This window comes from Myodes glareolus, chromosome 27, assembly GCF_982192425.1.
Source record: "Myodes glareolus chromosome 27, mMyoGla1.1, whole genome shotgun sequence".
NCBI classification, from domain to species: domain Eukaryota; kingdom Metazoa; phylum Chordata; class Mammalia; order Rodentia; family Cricetidae; genus Myodes; species Myodes glareolus.
Window position 1 is genome coordinate 28,818,365 of NC_142052.1, and position 21,867 is coordinate 28,840,231.

Sequence of the window (21,867 nt, forward strand, 5' to 3'; positions counted from 1 at the left end):
TTAAAACACTAAATTCACTTACAGAGTTTCACTATAGTATGATATTTCTCATGGTTTTGAAGAATACATACAGTGGATTCTTAGAGATTTTTGCAAGATGGTTTATTTTATGCATTTGGAGGTGATTGTGACAAAGGATTTACCACAGATTCCATTCATAGTTATTTTTTGAGTATGTGTTCTTTTATGTATTTGAAGAAGAAAAAGAGGTGAAAAGGCTTCCTTTCACTGATATACATTCATAAGGTTTCCCTCTACTGTGTGTTCTTTTATTACCTTGAAGAGAAGAGTTGTATCCAAAGGCCTAACCACACTATCTACATTCATAGGGTTTCTCTCTAGCCTCTGATCTTTTGTACCTTTGAAGATGACTGTTTTGTGCAAAGGCCTTACTGAAAATATTACAATCATAGAGTTTCTCTCTAGAATGTGTTTTTTATGCAATTGAAAAAGACTATGACTTGCAATGGCCTTATTACACTGATTACATTCATGGTGTTTCTATCCAGTATGTGTTCTTCTATGCAATTGAAGAAAACTACAATGTGCAATGGCCTTACAACACTGATTACATTCATAGGGTTTCTTTCTCACAGTATGTTTTCCTTTATGCAACTGAAGAATATTTTGCATGTGCAAAAGCCTTACCACATTCATTACATTCATAGGGTTTCTCTCAAGTATGCGTTTTCTTATGCGATTGTACATGACTGAGTCGTGCAAAGGCCTTACCACACTGATTACATTCATAGGGTTTCTCTCCGGTGTGTGTTCTTTTATGCAGTTGAAGATGAGTATGTCGGGCAAAGGCTTTACCACACTGAAAACATTCATAAGGTTTCTCTCCAGTATGTGTTCTTTTATGCTTTTGAAGAGCACTGTTGTCAGCAAAGGCCTTACCACACTGATTACAATCATGGGGTTTCTCTCCAGTATGTATTCTTTTATGCTTTTGAAGATTACTCTGATCTGCAAAGGCCTTACCACACTGATTGCATTCATAGGGTTTCTCTCCAGTATGTGTTCTTTTATGACTTTGAAGATGACTGTGCTGGGCAAAAGCCTTACCACATTGATTACATTCATAGGGTTTCTCTCCAGTATGTGTTCTTTTATGTCTTTGAAGATTACACTGAGCAGAAAAGAACTTACCACACTGATTACATTCATAGGGTTTCTCTCCAGTATGTGTTCTGCCATGGTATTTAAGAGCATTATTCTGTGCAAAGGCCTTACCACATTGATTACATTCATAGGGTTTCTCTCCAGGATGTGTTCTTCTATGACTTTGATGAGTTTCATAAAGAACAAAGTCTTTATCACCTTGACTGTATTCATAGGGTTTTCTTCCAGTGTGTTTTCTTTTAAGTACTTGAATATGATTGTGATAATCAAAGGCTTTACCACATTGCTTATTTTTAGAGCATTTTTCTCCAGTATGTGGTTTTTCATTCCTTAGAAGGTGAGTGTCATAAGACAAGGCTTTAACACAGTGAGTATACACTGAAAGTTTCTTCTCTCCATTTTGATTTCTTTCAATCCTGCAAGGATAATTGTCACATTTAAAAGGTTTACTACATTCAATACACTGTTGAACCCTGGTCTCTGAATAAAAAAAAAATTTATAATTTGTTTCAATTCTAAAAACGGAATTAGTTATTGAAGTTTTATAACTGTTTAAAATCATGTTTGCTTTTTAATTAGGAGTCAGTTTACATCTAGGAAAATAAGTATAATGATAAATTCCTTTGTTTCATGGTTTACCTTTCCACACTGACAAAAGCATTTTTATATGATATTATTCACATTTTTGAAGACAATTGATTAAACTGAGAGCTTAAAAAACTTTCCTGCATACATAAATTTTACTATACTGTGAATCATATATATTTGCTAAGTGAACTAGGGCATTCAGAAGTATTTGCACAGACCTATAAATCTTGGGGCATTTTTGTAATGTTTATATATTAATAATGATGTAGAAAACCATCAGTATTGTATACTTGAATCAAATTCAACAAGGATACCCTACATGGGAACTACTGCTTATCTTCTGTTTGTTCTTAAGGAGATGTATGTTAAATTTTTCCATATCCCTATGCTCATAAGCTTATATACACATAGGAAAAGAAGAATAATTCATATACATGACATTGAGGTATATGGATTTGTGAGAAATTAATAACCATCTATGCACTTAAAGCTGTGCTTATTTGCACTGTTGCTTTTGTTTAAAAGTTCTAGTACAAAGTACAATCTTATCAGAGGCACATTGTTATCTACTTGCACATGAATATTACCTTGCATGTCTTCTAGAAAATTGCCAATGTTCTTCAGTGTTATGGTCTTCCCAAATGTATCCTAAAATACAGGACCAGAATATATGTTATATCATTTAAAAATGTGCAACATTTAGCTTATTATCTTAAGTGCACCTAAGAACTATGACTGCTTTATTCACCTCAATCTTTTTCTAAGTCAAATTGCAGAACAACATCCTTAACCAAGGAAAAGTAGTGTCCATATTTTGAAACATGAAGGAAATTCATTTTTTACCTATGGAAGTGAGGTTCTTGTAGGTTTCCAGCATTACATCTTTATAGAGATTCTTCTGGGAAGGATTCAGCAGATCCCACTCTTCCTGGGTGAAGTTGATATACACATCATCATAGGTCACTGCCTTCTAAAATATACCACACAAGTATAAAATGAAAAGCATGACAGTGACAATGTTGGAAATGCATACTTCTTTCAGAGTATAGACATATGATTCTGGTGTTCCTTACTCTTATTCCATGACATATACAGTCACTTTAGAGGGAAACTGAAAAGCTGAGTCTACTCTGTCATTTCTGTACCCTTTGTATGGGATACCACCTCAGAAGAGCAATGTCTATAGAAAGGAAGAGACAACAAAAAAGATCAACAGTATATAGTATGCATGAGAAAACTGTATGAAGAGTAACAGACCACACACAAAAAAGCAATATGGACACACTGGGAGTATTGGTATATTGTGCCTTTAACCACAAAACTCAGAAAACAGAGGTGGGAGGTATATTTGTCTTAGACTTGAATGCCAGTCAAGTCTATGCAATCAGGTCCAGGACAGGTGGAAGTCCACATTAAGACACTGTCTCCATTGCAAAAATCATTGAAACAAACAAATGTGATAGAAAGAACTTAAAGGATGTTATTAAAGTTCTTACAAGTGATTTTGCATTTACTCCAGTTCTGTATTCATCTTCCAGACATCTGAAGTGCAATAATTTAAACTGTAATATCAACAAAATTTTGTAGAAAGCCTCTTTGTGTATAAAGCAGTTAAAATGGACAGATGAAAACACTAGAAATATAAATGTTGGTCACAAATAATCAACACAGCACTGGAGAGAATACAGAGTAATTCAGAGTTCTTGCTGGTCTTGAGTGGAGGTGAGCACATTTTCCACTATGTCCATGGGGATCACAACTTTCCATTGTTCCATGATCAGGAATTCTGAGATCTTTTGATCACTTTGAAGACCAGGAACCCATGTAATGAATATCCATGCAGATATATAAAATAGTCCTATTGATTTAAGAAAAATTAAATCAAGCATAACAAGCCAGAAGAAGTTCATGCACCTGCAATTAACTGGCTCAGAATGCTCAGGTAGTAAAAATGTCATAAATATATGACTTACGGGGAGTCAGAGTGATATCCTCTTTCAAATTTTAAAATTCAAGATATGCATGAATTTCAGCACAGCAGTATATATTTGACTTATAAAAAATCTATATACCAGGGCTATCACCCAATAACATAAAAAAGAATTATTAGAGCCAGAAGTGATGCCCCCTTTACTTTCAGAAATCTGAAGCCACACAGTAAGGGCTACTTAGACAAGCAAACAAAACAATATAGCAGGTTGCCAGATTCCTTACTAGCAACTGTTTCTTCTATATCTCATTTTTACCTATAGAATATAGGTAAGATACAGAATGTAGAGATCAAGCCTATAATGATAGCAAAAGCATTTCAGTATAAGTAGGAAATTGTCTAATTAATGACAACCACAAAACAGGAGACATAAATGTCAGGAAATTAGTTGAGGGTATTGAGACTCATCACATACAATGAGGAATTTCATCTAGACAGGCTTCTCCTACTAAAGATTCTCAGGAAATTGAAAGAAAACCACCAAGGAGAGAAACTTGTTCAAATACATGATATTCTCTGGGAGGTTGTTCATTCAGTCAAGTACATTGTGAACCCAGTCATTATAGGTTTATGGTCAAAAATGGAAAAAACACATTTAGTCATTTCAAGGATAGACATTTAATGATCCTCATCTGCAATGGTCCCTACACTGTCCAAATGTGTAATGTCTCCTCTGGCAATCAAGACAATGTGTTGACAGCAGCATCTTATAAAACCTAAAAACATGATACCTCTTTCTAACATCAGTGGCACAAAATAGCATTAACATTCCAAAAGAGAAAAATAAAGACACAGTAAGGGAAGATAGGGCCAAGGCAAGACTGAAGCAGAGCAAGACAAACGTCAAATCCTGTACCTCTTTGGTCAGATGTATGGGCTTCAGTTTCAAATGACTTAAATGGCCCTATCCTTACAACTTCTCATGCATTTCTCTCTTTGGTAACTTCCTCTCACTATAAGCAGCTAGGTCTCCATGGAAGTTGTGTCATAACTTACGAATCTTAACATCTGTGGGCTCAAAATGTAACCCAGTGTGTTGTGAAATAACATTTTTAAAGGTGTTATATTTATTTATGCTGTGGAACATTTGTTTTAATCATACAAAGAAGTGCTGCATTGGTTTAGCTCTGTCAAGTTGTGATGCTTTGCCTATTTAAAATACCTGGTTGGTCTAAAAACTATTTAAATGACCTATCGCATGACAAGAAAGGATAGGCTGGGTTGCCAGGAAAAGAGAATAAATGGGAGGTGTAGGATCCCGGGTTTTCGCCTGTTCTTTGAGGTGCAAATTGCAAAGGACTGTTTTGGCTAGCCAAATATGTTTCCTGCTAATTCCTGTGCTCACTCTGCTCCAGCCTGGGCATCTAGCTGCAGAGCTATGTATTACTTTTGGTTTGGTAATTTTCCCACCTGCCACACACCTAGTTTCCTCTCATGGCACCTAGTTTCCTCTCCACTGTCTGTCACTCTCTCCCTGCTCCCGACCCCCTGTCTGGGTAGGAAATCTCACATAGCGCCAGGCTCTTCATGCTGTCTGGCTGGGAGGGTATCCCTTTTCTGGGGCAAAGGTATATTAACTTTGCAGAAAGCTAAATAAAGTGTCATTCGGCTATTTCTTGACGAATGACCCTGGTTTCTTTGTGTGTGTGTCTTTTGTTCAATATCCAGGCCTTTGCCCCAAACTCGTGGCTGGCTCGGAAGCGCGCGAACCATGCCAGCAGGGTGGTGCAGATTCAGGTCCCACAATTGGAGGTCCCACTGGAAGACTGCGCTGGGATCTGAAGTGGCTACACCCATCTGCGGGACCCACCTGCGAGTTTTTGGGAGGGATGGATCTGAGGGGTCGCCCTCAGAAAGCTGGCCAGCAGGAAAAAAATTGGCGAGGGTGTATTGGCTAAATGGGTGCAAGTATTTCTGCTCCAGTTTTTAAAGGTCAGTTAACATGTGAACTGTTAGGTCTTTTGGAGAGACAGGGCACCAATATTAATGTTGAGACAGCACAAGAAATCGTTAAGACGGTTTTAGAGTTCAGTCCCTGGTTTCTACACGCAGGGAGTTTTAATATCACTGATTGGGAGCAGGTGAAGGCTGACCTTCAAAATGCTCTGAAAGAATGAGGGCTGGAAGTCTTCCCCCTAGCAATTTTTTCGTTAAGGCTCTCAATTAGAGATGCTCTTCTCAGTAATGATGTCATAGTAAAAGAGCAGTTAGTGTTTTTGAACAAAACCCTTGAGGAGATTTGGAAAGCAGAATCTGTGAATTCTATTAGGAGCTTTGAGGAGCAGGACATTAGGAGTGTTGGGAATATAGAAGAGGAAGAAGAAATTCTGGAAAAAGAGATTGCACTTTTAAATAAGCAGTTAGGAAAAAGAGGAAGGTGAGGATACATACAGAGATCTCCTGGTGAGACCTCCACTGCAAAAAACATTTTTTGCCACCTCTAATCCTCACACTACTGCTTCCACCCCTATATATCTAGAGGTGGAAATTTGAGAGATTCAAGACAGACTGAATAATCTAAATAGGGAGAGGCAAATTTATCCTGTTGGAGAAATTATTGATCCGCAAGAACAAAGGACCAGACAGCATAACCCTCTAGCCTTTAAGGATATTAAACAGCTAAAAGGGGCAGTCGTGGCCTATGTAGCACATGCCACTTTCACCATGGCATTACTAGAGTCCTTTGTAAAGCTCAACATTACACCCAGTGACTGGATGCAGCTTTGCAGGTCTTGTCTCTCGGGAGGAGATTATTTGTTATGGAGAGGTGATATGCAGGTATATTGCAAAAAGACCGCATGGAATAATGCCATTGCAGGTTTTCCCTAGCATAACCTTGACATGCTGACTGGTGATGGACAGTATGCTGGCTTAGCAGCACAGACTGTATATGACCCAGCGATTTATGCTCAAATAGCTGGCGTGGCCATTAAAGTTTGGAAAACTTTGCCTAACAAAGGAGTGAGTGAACAGCTTTCTAAGACACTGCAAGGACCTACAGAGCTTTATTCTGAATTTATTGACTGCCTCTTGAAGGTGGGCAGTCGTATTTTTGGAGATGTGAGCTCAGCTATGCCAGTCATAAAGCAATTAGCCTATGAAAACGCTTAACAGGTTTTGCCAAGAGGTTTTGGGCCCCCATAGAAATGGGGACTTAGATGATTTTATCTGTTTATGCAGGGATGTAGATAGCCCTCCCGTGGTTGGTCAGGTAACTGCTTCTGCCCAGAGGAATGGTCCAGGTGGAGCTAGGTCTAGAAATTGTTTTCATTGTGGCAAGCCAGGACACTTCAAAAGGGACTGCCCTGCTGCTAGGGGGGCAGTTAATCTATCCAGGAGAAACCCAGGTCTTTGCTCAAAATGCCAAAAAGGAGCGCACTGGGCCAATGATTGTCACTCTAAGACCGACAGTCTAGGAAACCCCATCCCTGTGTTGGTTAACGAGAAGAGGGGCCAGCCCCGGGCCCCCAAAACACAAGTGTATGGGGCCGTGAGCAGGCCAGCTGCTTCCATCAGCTACATCCCTCAAAGAAACGCCTCACTGTCTGTGACCTTGTTCGAGGCACCTCAGGAAGTGCAGGACTAGATCTTCATATCTCCACCCAGGCAGTATTGACCCCACAAATGGGTGTGCAGGCCTTGGAAACTGGAGTTTTTGGACATATTCCGGAGGGCTCCGTGGGGATAGTCTAGGACAGAAGTAGTTCTGTGCTTAAAGGAATAAAAATATTACCAGGAATCATAGACTGTGATTACACTGGGGAAATCAATATTATGGTTGAGACCGTTGTGGGAGTCCTTGTCATCCATCCAGGGGAGAGAATAGCTCAGCTGGTGTGTTTACCCAGCTTTCACTCTACTAATCTGTTCAGTAAACAAGAACAGGGAGACAAAAGCTCTATGGAATGCCCTGGAACATTTTGGTTCTCTAGCTTAGAGAACCACCCCATGCTTACCTTAACAATCTCTGGGGAAAAGTTCCAAGGCCTTCCGGATACAGGGGCTGACTCTTCTGAGATTGCAAAAAAGCATTGGCCCACAGCCTGGCCTATACAGTCAGCCTCCACTGCATTACAGGGGGTAGGAATGGCCACTTCTCCAGAGTACAGTATTCAATATTTAGAATGGGAGAATGAAGAGGGCCATAAGGGCATTTTTAAACCATTTGTCCTGGAACACCTTCCCCTTAATTTGTGGGGAAGAGATGTTTTGCAGGCTATGGGAGCAGTTCTGACCACCAAACCTGTGCAGTGCATGCTCTCTAACCAGGGCTTTGTCCCCAATTGGGGTCTGGTAAAAATCTTCAGGGGGATGTGCAGATTTTAGCTGACAAGAAGTTGATCCAACAATTACCTGGACAGCGTGCAGGGCTAGGAAATTTTTCTTAGAGACCATTGCAGAGCAGCCAGAATGCATTCCTATTAAATGGAAAACTGAAAGACCTGTTTGGATAGAGCAATGGCCCCCTGAGTAAGGAAAAATTACAGGCTGCTCATACTTTGGTCCAGGAACAGATGGAGGCAGGACGTATAGTCCCACCCACTTCTCCCTGGAACACTCCTATTTTCGTTGTTAAGAAAAAGTCTGGTAAAGGGAGGTTGCTGCAAGATCTTAGAGCAGTGAATGATTGCATGGATATTATGGGGACTACTCAACCAGGATTGCCACAACTTGTGGGTATCCCTGCAGGATACCCTCTTTTAGTTATTGACCTGAAGGACTGTTTTTTCACCATTCCCTTTCATCCAAAAGACTCTGATTAGTTTGCTTTCAGTGTACCATCTACAAATTTCATAGAACCATACAAGCGTTTCCAGTGGGTAACTTTGCCCCAGGGTATGGCTTGCAGTCCTATCATTTGTCAGGTGTTTGTGGCATGGGTTATTGTCCCTATAAGGCATAAATATCCTCAACTGTATTTAATACACTATATGAACGACATCCTATTAGCAGGACAGGACCCAGAAATAGTTCTTGAGGCTTTTGCTGACTTGCAAGAATGCCTAGCATGTGCTGGGTTGGTGATTGCTTCTGATAAGGTACAACAGCAGTTTCCATACCAATATTTAGGACATCAGTTATTGCAGACAGGAGCAAAACCTCAGATAGTTACTCTTCGCTTAGATAAATTACGAACTTTAAATGACTTTCAAAAATTGCTTGGAGACCTCAATTGGGTCTGGTCTAGTCTGGGAATTCCTACTGGAGCCCTAAAGCTGCTTTTTGACATTTTGCAGGGGAAGATTCAGAGATTGAACATTACTTGAAAACAGTATATATGCTGTCTGAGAAATAAACTCGGAGCTGTTTGGTAGTGGACTTCAGTCCTCCTGGTCTAACCTATGTTTCTGTCTTCATTTCTCTTAATCTAAATTTTCCTCAGTCTCTGTGTCCCTACCCAGGGAACCCAACTGAATTCTGTTGGACAGATCATATTGTGTATCCTACCAAGCTCGAACAAAATTGACTAGAGGTTCTGTTTGATATTGCCCTAAGATAAGGAATTTTGTTGCATATGCACTCCACAAATTAAGAGAATAGCTGGATTCAGTCTTACACTGTAGGGTACATTGCTTGCAGTGCAAGGGTCTTCCCTGTAATGGTGCAAAACCCTTGAAAATCCCTCTTTTCCCCCACTGGATTGCCATCTGAAATTACCTAGAGCTTTTCTTTCTTTTCATTCCTTTCTTTGTGTTTCTTTTTCACTGTAGACCTAAAGCAGACAGCAGTAATAACTATCCAACAGAAATGATATTTTTTCTAAGATATCATTCTATTAATTTTTAATTCTGCCTTAATAACCTTCTTGGCACATGGAAATATTAAGAAGGATTTGGGGCAAAAAAAATCACAAAAATAATCTTCAGGAACATTTTTGTAAAGTCTTCTAAGCACCTGTACTTACTTACCAGATAAATATCACCTAATAGAGCCACAAGGAATGAGGCCAGGCTTGGGCTGGAGGGACCAGAGTTAGATGAGGCTATGAAAGCTTATTAAGAGCAACCAGAATTTTTATATATTTATCAGGAACAGAAGTTAATGGCAGTTCCTGTGCTCAATACAGTTCTATTCACTGGATGCCATGAAGATTGTAAGCTATTCAGGGAACACAAGTTCACTGTCTCAGAGCATTTGTCCTTTAAAGCTTCTGAGCTTCCTTGACTACTAAGGGATTAAAAAAAGAAACACAAATTAGCCTGAATGCCTCTGCCTAAGTGAGTTCAATCTGTCAGGAACTGGAAGTCTGAATGTGCCCCAGTAGCCATTGACTTAACCTGAAATCCTGGAGACACAGATCTCTCAGGACTGATAGGCCAGATCAACTCCTTGTTTCCCTGTAGGGCATTTTGCCCACTAAAATCCTATGACCTTGACCTCCAGTGCCTGCCAGCACTGTCAACATTCCAGGCTTTCAGGTCCTACAAGAACAGTCAGTTATGCTCTGTGTAGAGCTTTCCATGACTTTTGCCATCTAAAGTCTCAATATCTTCAAAATTCTTCCAAAGTCCATATTTCCAAGTTCATTGCAGCAACAAAATCACTTTTGAGGTACCATTCTCTATTCCTACTTTCATCTCTGTTACTGTGATTAAATTATCTAAGCAAAAAGAACTCTGGAAATGAACAGGTTTATTTGGTTGTTATGCCTAAGTCAGAGTCCACCACTGTGGGAGCTTAGGATTGAAACTCAAGTTAATCACTGAAGGCAAAACTTGCAGAACCATTGTTACCTAATTTTCTCTTTTGCCTGGTCACTGTTTTATGCTCAGCTAACTCTCTTAATCATCCCAGGCCCACTTGCTTAGAGACATTGCCAACTCAGTGGAAGATCTTCCAACATCAATTGTCAATCAACACAATGTCTTTCAGATGGAGATCAGACATTCTGGTCTAAGCACATGCTTAGTTGATGTTCCCTCAGATGAACCTTTGCTCTATCATGTCGAGAGCTGAGTCTAATCAGCACAGACTCAATAATATATGAGGTTTTAGAGAACCAAAGACAATGTATTAATCTTGTCAATGACCTTAGCAGTAAAGACTCAAACATGAAGATAGCAACAACTAGAAAGCACAGATATGCCAAGAAATTGAAAGGGGCAAGTATCTAAGATCTTTAAGAGAAAACTAAAACTATTCATCCTACAAATTATTATAAATGAACAATTAAGGATCAAATAGCATAAGCAATATTCTGAATACAAATTGGTGAAGGTCTATAATTTTCAAGAAAATGAATGATGTAATAAGATTAGGGTTCAAAAAGTCAAAAATATAGATGACACCATTACAGCACAAGACACAAACACAGATCTACAAATATGTATTGTGGCCCGTTAAACAAGAACTACAAGATACTCATCAAAATCAAACTCCAAGAAATCACTGGCATCCTATACACTCCATTTCTCTCCTTTCCCAATGATAGAAAAAGGGTTGGGTGTGAAGGGCTGTTTTAAAAAATTCAGAAGCTTCACTTGAAGTCTTCTGATATTTTTACTTTGTAGAAAATATTTTTTCATTACTATAACATCTCATTCTCCTATGATAAAAAAGTAATGTGTCTTAGGATCACTTAGATAACATTTTGTTACCTACCAGTGGTGACTGAATCTAAGTCTGCATCACAGTGAATAAATGAAAATTTTTAAAAGAAATTTCAAAAGAATGGATTTTTGTAGAGTCAGGGTACATGTAAAGCAACTTGCTTTGATCCAACTTTATAAGTCTCAGGCACCTTTGAAAACAAGGTTACTGCTATTTCTTCTGTATGTTTGCATATGAGAGAGAATGTCTTGCATATGTATACAGGTGACATACAGAAAAGGAGGTTGTCAGATCTGCTGGATTGGGAATAGTAGAAATTTATTAACCTCCCAACTTGAGTGTAACTATCTGAATTCAGGTCACCCACAAAAAGAATATTTGTTGAGCCACCTGCCAACATACATAAAACCTTCTATCCAATAAGTCAAGTCTATCTAAGATGAATAAAAACAAGAAAAACAAATCATAAATAAATAAAAAAGTAAAGAAATGATCCTTAGGAACATGATGCTTCAAAATTAAGATTTTAGTAGCAAAGATTCAAATATGAAGATAGCAACAACTGGAATACACAGATATGCCAATAAATAAACAGAGGCAGGCATCTAAGATTAAAAGAAATGAGTCTCTCCACAGAAACTGCACCAAAAACAAAACTTAATAAACTGATCACACAAAAAAAGACATTCACCAGGAGGAAAAGGAACCCAAAAAAAAATAAAAGAAAAAGAAACTGATCACATAAGAGACATTCTGAATAGAAGGTCTACCATTTTAAAGAAAAATGAAAAATATAGTTAAATTGCAGTCATACATTACAGAAAAAACAAATTGATATGACTTCTTACTTTCCACAAATGCACATCAATCAAGAATGTGTACAAAATTTGTGAAAGAATAAAGGGGTTGGAAAGAAATAAAGATCAAATGCGGTGAAATATTGTCAATTTAAATTAAAAGGCCAAAGAAAACTTATTTAAGGAAAACTGTGAACTTGGTCAATGCTACCCAAATAAGTGAACAGAAATTAAATAATCACAAACTTCACATCTTTCACAATGTTTTTCAACATGATCCTTAAACTGATATTTCTGACTCCCCAACTTACTGATGTCTTCCAAAAAAAAGAAGCCTCATGATACAGATGCTGTCCTTCAAATGGAGGAGATTTCTTTCAATGGCTCTCCTGCCCACCATGCTTTCTTCTGGTTTCTGGGAAATGCAGGCCCACTGGTGAGCAATCCCAAAACAAGCATAAAGTTATTTAAAATTTGCTTCCTGCTACATGGAATATGGCTGGAGATGTGGATTGTGCCCTATCTACCTGTCTAACACAATGCACATCTGAGAAGTCTCTGCACATCAGAAACTCCTTCTGTCTTCTGGAACTAAGCTTCACTGTATGACATCATTGTGGCTAGCAGCAACAGCACATTAAAAGCCTTCTAAACATGTATTGCTGTAAGAAATTTGATATCATCATCTTCCTACCAGTTACCAAACTATTTAAAACCGTTATAACACAAACCTGAAATTAAAATTAGATATTCAAAACTGGAATCTAGACATTCAGTTTTCTAATCTCCCTTACGACTGAACAACAAGATCAGTGCCCATGTGGATACTCTGGAGAGTGATTCAACCAGCATCATATTTTTCCTTTCAAGGGCTCTAGAATCTCCCTTTATCCTGTAAATCTCTACAAAAGGAGGCTCAGAGAAGAAGGACCCCTGCCAACATGAACCAAATGGACCAACAGGACTACAGTCTGTCTCATGGTCCATCCAAGTCACAGCAGAAATGACAGTTCAACAGGCCTTCTCTGAACACCTTCCATTCAACATGGTATACCATTTTGTCTTCCTACAACAGAGGCAGAAGAGAAACATGGAAAGAACCGACTAACCTGCCACAAGTACTCCTGATTGCAAACCCTGCCCAGAATCCCTAATTGGCTAGGGTCACCTAGCTGGGCCTCAGAATATTAGCAGCTCCCCTACAAGATGATTATAGATTAAAAGACTCAGACAGCACAGGCTTTTCAGTTCTGCCCTCCCAGACTAGCAGCCAGTTACCTAGTTCACTTTGTAATTAGTACACATATTTCCACTCTCCTAGAGAACATCCTGTTCCTCATCCAAAGCACAGGGTTCTTTGTGTGCACATTCCATTATACACTCACTTACCAGTGCAGCCAACCCATTGGCTCAGAGATGGGAAATCCTAAAGACACAGGTCACATTCATAAAGTAACTACTGTTACTGTGTAACTATGGTTACTTTGTAACTATTGTTAAAGAAAGACAGACCAGGAATTATAAAACAATCCAGACACATTAGGGCTTGGAGGAAGCAAGGAGAATGCAAATATGATGTAGTTCTCATCTCTAAAACTATTTTGTAAGTTTGAGACAGACTTTATGGTCATGTACTCCAGAGACTAGGGATTTGTATTCGACCACATTAAAAATTTCTCATGTATTTTCTCGAAAGATCAATGTCTTAATGCAGAAAAGTTCTGTTAAGTATGGGGCACAACATTTTACCCAGATCTTCTATTTTAGATGAACTACTGTAAATATAGCAATTAGGTTTAAAGATAAGGTCAGACCCTTTCCCAGATTCCTTTTTGTGCTGGTCTGTGGATTGCAAACAATGGTCAATCAGGACACTGATAGAGCATCTCCAACTGACTACCTGATTCCACATAGCTAATCTCAACTACTTATGAAGGGGGAAAGTTTTCACCCTCAGTCCAGCCTCTCCTTTTATGCACGGTGTCTCCACCAGCTTCAATAAACTCTTCCCCCTATTGTATTCTGAAGACAGAAGAAATGCTCCATATGCAAATCTTTTCCCTGCAACTGTATTGCATAGTCAACCGCATGACTCAAATGCATAATTTTAAAACTGTGAGGTGGTACAATCATTTTTAAAGGAATTTTGAAAGACTAATGTACAGGACAGCAAGGTCATTGCCCTGAACAGCAGCAGACCAAGGCCACCTGAGTCAACATAAGAGAACTTGTCTCAAAAACAATTTTTCTAACAGGAAGGAAATGCACCTGTTCAAAAATAATATGACTTTCCATTGAGAAATCACTTCACACACGTAGGGTGCCAACCTGTAATGCCTCCTTGAAAGGCTTGATAGAGGCTGTTTTTTGATATGGTGATGTGCCTGGTATCTGGTTTTAAATAAGTGGTGGCTTCTTTTTAAAGGTTTGAAGCCAAGTATCTGGACAATCCAGTTGAACAATGTGTACCCTAGCATCCTAATCTCTAACAGCCCTGATTAAAACACATTTATCTTTTGGGTGACTTAGAGGCAGTCCTCCCTCAGCTAAATTCCACTTTGAGAGACTGAACTATTTCCAAGGCATTGGCAAATCCTTCATATCAGCAATTTTACTTGCAGCTTAGACGTGCAGTGCTACCCAACAGGTGAGATGCCTTGATAACCGCCACATAGTTAAATATAAATGGAGATTGTACATAAGGTTAAATGCAAAGTGCTCAATATCGAGAAGATACTGGAAAAACTAGGCTTCTCCGACTTTGGCATACTGAAGTTGACAAGAAAGATGTTTGTACACACAAAACCCTGCTCTCAATTCTCTAAGCTGATTAAGCCCAAAGTGCAAAGTTGTTCAGAGACCTGCCCCTTGGTCTAGGAATTTACAGGATTGCATGGGACTTCACAATGCAGTGAATCTGGCGGCAGGTTCCCACACGGATCCCGGAAGAACACAACATCCTGTCTGCTGCACCTCACCCTCTGCTCCTCCCCATCTGGAGACAGCATTCCCCTGCTCACCATGCTGTCGTTCTCCAGGTCGCCAAAGCTCTCAGTTCATCGTCTCCCAGCAGCAGCAACTTCACCTTAACACAGGAAACCACCGGTGACAGGTTCTCGGCAAAATCGGCAATATCGAGACGGAATGCGGAAGCCCGGAAGAGGCCTGCTTGACTTCTGACTGGCAGGTCACCTGGACGGCCTGATTGGCTAGTGCGGCCTGAGTGACAAGAACACCTCCCATAGGGCTGAAGTGTACTTAAAGAGACAGCACAGAGGTTTCTGGTTATTCTGTCGCCCTGAGTCAAAGATCTTTTCTTGATTGGCTGAGATATGCATTTCAATAGCACTTGCCCCTGGCTATAAAAGCAGATGCCTTCAAAATCTTGAACTCCTTAGGAACTTTCCCTTTTTCCTCCAGAACACAATGTGGCTAGCTGGCTTGTATTGTGCACTGTGCTATGCTAGGTGGGTGCAGGGATTCCCTGTCCCACAGGGGGAAGAATGCCCAGAATATTAACAGCTAAAGAGAGTTTTAAGGTCACAAAAGGAGATGATTGTTCATGCTTCTTGCTGAGGTCAGATGAAATGAAGAAACTTTTTACAAGGTTTTCATAGATATTTCACACAACAGAAAAAACAAAAGCAGGAGCCAGATCTGAAAAAGGATGGATGATGGCTCCTTTGCTTTATTGAGTTTTATTACTGAAATTCGAAGCAAACTCCAGGAAAATGAATAATAATAAAAAGAATACTGTTCATGGAAATGTGAATATGTAGAGAATAATGGAGCTGGAAGGAATGTCTTCATGAGCACTGTTGTTAGCCAGCACATCTTACTCCATGGTCAGGCGAATAAAATATACAACTGCGGTATTCAAGATTCTCTACTTGAACAGGACAAGTAGACTGAAGCTCAACAGGTACATAAAATGTGGGCTTATTAAAATGTCTCACAAGCTGTGTTTCAGGTTGTCTAAAAACATCTACTTATAAATGACAATTGAAGAAGCCAGTAGATTGCTTCTCAGCCTTTTCCCAAAGATCAAGTGAAGAATCCAGTAGTTGTTCAGCCCATGAGGCTTCATGTCTCAGCTGGTTTTAAGTATTCACCAAAATTTCAAAGAAGTAGTCTCTAGAAGTAGTAAAGGAATGAGATTGGTAGCCAGAGCAAGATTACAAAAAAGAGACTTTTCTACTTCAATATACTCTGTATGTAATTGCTGCTACCAGAAGGTAAGAAAATTAAAGTTAGATCATAGTCTTGTTTGATTCAGATTTTCTTGTTTTGGTGATTTCAAGACAGGATTTTTCTGCATAGTTGTGGAACTAATTCTGTAGGCCAGACTGGTCTCAAACTCAGAAAATTCCAGTGCCTCTTGTTGTGCCCAGATTATGACCCCCAGAGAGAGACCCCCAGAGAGGCACAGACTGTAATAAGCAAGGTTTAATCAGCCTAATACAGACATGTTTGGAACTCATCTCCATCTCCCTTACAGCAAGGTAGAGAGGAGTTGTATATCCTCTGTGGGGTAAGCTTTTAAAGACATAACTACAAAGAGAATCTTTGAAGCTGCTTGGCATGGGTACAAGGACTTTTGCTCTCTCCCATTCTGTTAAGTCAGCTTTCTCCTTGTTCTTAGGGCAAAATCACTGTTCTTGAATTAGGCAATCTTTATCAGCCAGTACCAGGTGACTGACTGTGCTGAGCTAAGTGACCTTGCACTAAAAATCTCACAGGTGGGAGAGGGAAAGGCCACTTTCGTCCTGGGAAAACATTCTGCTAGGAAATTTCTTCTTATCCCTTTGAGAATAAGGGGTGAGGGTTCCACGTTCCCCACTTCTCTTGGTCCTAATATCAATCATAAGCTGGCTTTGCTACCTTTGGCCAAATTGTCTTTTACAATAACAGAGTCATTTTTTTAAGTTTTTTTGACTTAGCATTTTAACCAGGAATTATTGGATGATGTATTCCTTTAACTGCTGCTAGCTGACTTTAGGGTGTCATGATCAAGGGTTAACAAAGGTGAAATGCCAGTCAAAAACAGAAAATTTTAGGAACATTTGGTTTTGGACTTTATTGAAGAGCCAGGGAGCATTTACATCGACTAGACTGGTCCACATCAGTTTTTAATAAGTCCACGGTCCACCGTCATTTTGAGCAGGTTGTAGTCAGCAATTGATGCTTCTTTGTGTCTGCCAGCCAAAGCAAAACCTGTTGAGACAAATTTGAACTAGGCACAGGAGTTAATACATTTGAAACTTTTAGTCCTATAATAAAATTCATATTATAAAAATAACAAATAACAGATATCTATAAAATAGTAAAAATAGACTTATACCTTTGAGTCCCAGCAAAAACACAGAAAATCCTGAGCTTGTAATGTGGAGATTTGGAGACTGTGTTATAAAATGCATGGATCCTGCCACCCGTGCCAGGGCAGGTGTTGAGTACTGCCTTAGGATCTAAGAGAAGTTACATGGAATGTTATGGGACATTTCAGAGTGACAAGTCCTCTGGCCTTTACTTCTAAGTGCAAGTGCCACATACCCTGTGGTTTGGGGAAGTGGCTGCCCTGAGGCTGCAGTCTCAGCTTGAAGCAGCTGTTCTGCTCACTGAGGGAAGTCTTAGAATAGATTGGGGCTGTGAGATAATGATTCTGGATACTCCTGTTTAAAATAGGCTAGGATGTCTTGCAAGCCCCCAGACCACTCTTGCTACGTTAAGCTGCTTTGTGTGCGTAATCTAAATAAGTTCTTGGTTGACATGATCTATAGTTCCTCTTTTAGATAAAACTTTTGACTGAAGCAATTGTTTCCAAAGCATATAAAAGGATCACTTAATAAACACACAGCATTCAGTTGCAAATGCTGTTTTCAGTCCTGCATTCCCTGTGTCCTGGTTTGTTCGACGCCCTTACCCAGGGACCCCCAAAGCACTAGACATCGACATTGTAACCCAAATAGTATATAGTCATTGTTTTATTGTTTATGAACTTTTATATCCTCAGATCTTTATATATAATGAGCTGAAAAGCTGGCTATAGCTTTGTGTAAAGATCTGGATATCGTTTTTGCTCTTAAATTGATATGATAGCTAGTCTTCTTGGTTTCATGGTGTCCATGGAGAATTTGGATGTTATTCTGATAGGTCTGCCTTTTTATTGTCCTTGACCATTATCCATTGCAGCTCTCAATATTCTTTCTTCATTCTTTATGTTTTGCATTTTGACCATTATATGTTGAGGGTACTTTTTCTTGGTCTGGTTTATTTGGTGTTCTCTAAGCTTCTTGTACCTTCATAGATATAGTCTTCTTTGGGTTGGGAAAGGTTGTTTCTATGATTTTTTTTTGTTGAGTATAATTTCTGTGCCTTTGAGTTGGTGCTGTTCTCTTTCTTCTATCCCTACTACTCTTAGCTTTTAATTTTTTTCATGATGTCCCAGACTTCCAGGATGTTTTGGGTAAGTTATTTGTTGGATTTACTGTTTTCTTTGACCAATGATTTGATTTTCTCTATAGTATCTTCAGCACCTGTGATCCTCTCTTCTATCTCTTGTATTCTGTTGGTTACACTTCCTGCTGTAGTTCCCATTTGTTTACCCAGATTTTCCATATACAGAATTCCCTTCATTGGTTTCCTTTTTTGCCTATATTTCAGTAAAGTCTTGAGCTGTTTGTTTCATCTGTTTGATTGTTTTTCTTGTTTTCTTTGAGAGATTTATTGATGTCTTCCAAATTTTTGTTTGTCTTTTCTTGATTTCTTTAAGGGAATTTTTATTTCCTTCATCGTCCTCCTATACTTACATTGGGAACCCCATCATCCTCACAAAGTTACATTGAAAATCATTTTTATTTTGGTTCTCCTGGGTTAGTATGATTACATCTTCCTGTAGTATGACCACTGGGTTCTGGTGTTACCATGTTGCTTTCTATGTTGTTGGATGAATTCTTGCATTGGCACCTACCCATCTCATCCTTCAGTTGGTACCAGCACTGTCTTTGCCTCTTGGTCCAATCCTTGAAGTGGTTGTTTTTGTCTTTGAAACCTGTTCTTGGCCAACTCTGTGTTTCAGAGAGCCATGCCACTGAGGTCTGTCTTTGCATTCTCTCTTGGCCTGCTCTTTTGGTCTGCATTTCTGGGTCACTCTCTTGGTCCAGTCTGTGCAGACACAGCTTGTGCTTCAGGGTCCCTGTCTTGGTCCACCCTGTGAAGTTGCATCTTGTGTTTTAATGTTCCTCTGAAGTTCCAAGTGGCTGGGAGGTAGGATGGGGGTTTTGGAGTTGGAGTGAGACTTTGTAGTTTTCAAGGTCTGATGGATGGTGTGGGGGTGTTTGAGCAGCACACCTGGAGGAAACTTGCCTGTTGGCTGTCACATGAATTGAAGCAGGTATTGATTGGCCCCAGAGTTTTGCCCCAGTATGCAATGCCTAGAGAGGTTGTCCTGCTGGGCAGGTCATCACACACCTCTTGGTCTTTTCTGTGTAATAGCAGGCTGTGCTTCAGAGTTCCACTTAGGTTGGGGGTACATGGATAGGAGGGCTTGTGGCAGAGTGGGTCTTGTAGATTTCAAGGTTCAATGGATAGGATGGAGGTGTTGGAGCAGCCTACTTTCAGGAAACTCACATGCTAGCTGTCTAGGGAAGCTGAGGCCACTGGGGGGTGTCCTGGGGTTTTGCTCTGGTATGGAGGGCCTAGAGAGTAGGGTGTCCTGCTGCATGATCCACTCTGTGAAGTTTCAGGCAGTGTTTCAGAGTTCCATTGAGGTTGTGACAGGGGTTTGTAGGGGTGTAATTTGGGGCAGAGTGGGAGTTGTAGACTTCAGGGTCCAATGGATCATGAGTATATTTCTTAAACTTCAGTTTTTAAGTTTTTTCACTTGTTGCTTGTTTGTTTGCTTTTCATTTTCTCAAGACAGGATTTTTCTGTATCTTTGAAGTCTTTTTGTTTTTTGTTTTTGTTGTTGTTGTTGGTTTTTTTTTTGGTTTTTCAAGACAGGGTTTCTGGTAGTTTTAGAACCTGGCCTGGAACTAGCTCTTGTAGACCAGGTTGGCCTCAAACTCACAGAGATCCACCTGTCTCTGCTTCCCAAGTGCTGGGATGAAAATTGTACATCATCCTTCTCTGGCCATCAAGGCTTTAGTGGGTTTTTCAAGAGAAGGTTTCTCTGTGTATGTCAGGCTCTGCTGGGACTCAAACAAGACAGCAGGTTGTTCTCAAACTCACAGAGATCTGCTTGTTTCTTCTGCCTACGTACAGGAGTTTAAAGTATGCACCACCACTTCCTGGCCAAACATGCATTTCTTTATATCCTTTTTTTTTGTGTGTGAAAATATGGTAATATTTATTGTTTGATTCCATACAATAGAAACTATCTTTACACTTGCATAACTACACAGGAGAAATGGGGCCAGTGTTGTACTAGATATTCTAAGAAATTCATTCTGAATTAAAGGAGGATTGTTTTAACTGACTGAGTTTTCAGATGTAATTTTGCATGAATTAGAATCATTCATGCAAACTTAATGAGTGAAACTTATTAAACTTCTGTGTGAAACACAAAGTCTACGGAGAGTTGATGCATTGGTACTAGATTTGAAGAAAGTTTACAAACTTCCCATTCATTTCATGTCTTTGCTGTCACTGTCCCCTTCTATCACCATGGTGAACTCCTCTCAGCTTCCATATCATTTCCAAAGGAAATTTCAGGTAAAACTTTGTGTCTTCTATGGAAAAGGACATATGGACATTCCCAACTGCCCTGAATGTGTTTCCCTTTTTTGGCATAATAGATAAAAATATTAGGAAGAGTTTAAAAACCCAAATTCTGATCTCTTTGAATCAAGAACTGTGATCAATTTACCTGGTCCCTTCAGGGACTATTATTTATACTTCCCTTGCTACTTTTTCTCCTAGACTGAAATCAGGTACAAATATTTGATCATGTAATTTGGGTCCTTTTTAACTGTTCCTTACCTATTCCTTTTGATTGTAAAACAGAGGAAGTTTGCTGTGGGACAGGGGTCATTGACTTTTTAAAGATTTGTCAATTGTATTGTTTTAACAAAATGCTCATTGGCCAGTGGCCATGCGGGAAGTATATGCTGGATGACTAAGCAGGAAGTATAGGCAGGGCTGACCAGAGCAGTGGAATTCTGGGAAGAGGAAAAGTTCAGCTTGCAGTTATCACCCAGAGGCAGAGAACATAAATGAGGTTGCCTTGCTGATAAAAAGGCACCAAGTCTTGTGACTGACACAGACAAGAATTATGGGTGATTGTAGGATGTAAGGGTTAATAGGAAGCATGACCTAATAGACACACCAGTTTATAATCAAGGTAGACATGTTTGTTTTCTTGGGGACTGAATGTCTATAAGACCAGGTGAAACAGAAACCTCTGTTATCAAATGTTGTCAACATGGATAACTAAATCCAATTTAAACCTGAGAGAGCTTGGAAATTAATTAGAGACACAAAAGAACAGAGTTAAACATGGTTTCATGGTATCAGCATTTTCTTAGCTGGGCTCTGATAGAGGCAAGCGTTGCTCATTTAAGAGAAGCTTCCTGAGTAAGTTTTAGCTGTAAAACCTTGCAGCTCTTTTAAGAAGCACCACACCAAACACTTAAATGGTATTTATGTACAGTTACCATCATGCTTCTTGGTGGTGTTAAGGACCTTGAAACTCCATAGAATTGTGGCAATAAACATGGCTCCTGCCAGTACCTCTACCCTGAGGCTAGACTCTCAGAAAGCTAAGGAATCAGGTGGATCCAACTGTCAAAGTCAAGTCTTTATCTATAGCCATATTGCTTA

The 21,867-nt window shown here is 39.5% G+C and overlaps 1 protein-coding gene across 1 annotated transcript; it reads right to left on the reverse strand.

Moving 5' to 3' along the window:
* Positions 1–85: 85 nt before the first annotated feature.
* On the reverse strand, positions 86–15,231 carry LOC125395227 (uncharacterized). The gene is made up of 4 exons (XM_087902249.1): positions 15,072–15,231; positions 2,557–2,683; positions 2,301–2,361; positions 86–1,541 (listed from the first exon to the last, which is right to left on the reverse strand). Exons 1-4 carry the CDS (start codon positions 15,072–15,074, stop codon positions 677–679), a joined length of 1,056 nt encoding a protein of 351 aa, XP_087758375.1. The 5' UTR covers positions 15,075–15,231; the 3' UTR covers positions 86–676.
* Positions 15,232–21,867: the final 6,636 nt, after the last annotated feature.

Bases quoted from the DNA above. Each gene is read 5' to 3' on its own strand.
- LOC125395227 (XM_087902249.1), bottom strand. The intron at 2,362-2,556 runs GTAAAAAATGAA...CCTGTATTTTAG, and splicing joins CAAGAACCTCACTTCCATAG to GATACATTTGGGAAGACCAT. The intron at 1,542-2,300 runs GTAATATTCATG...TTATCCTTGCAG, and splicing joins TTTTCTAGAAGACATGCAAG to GATTGAAAGAAATCAAAATG.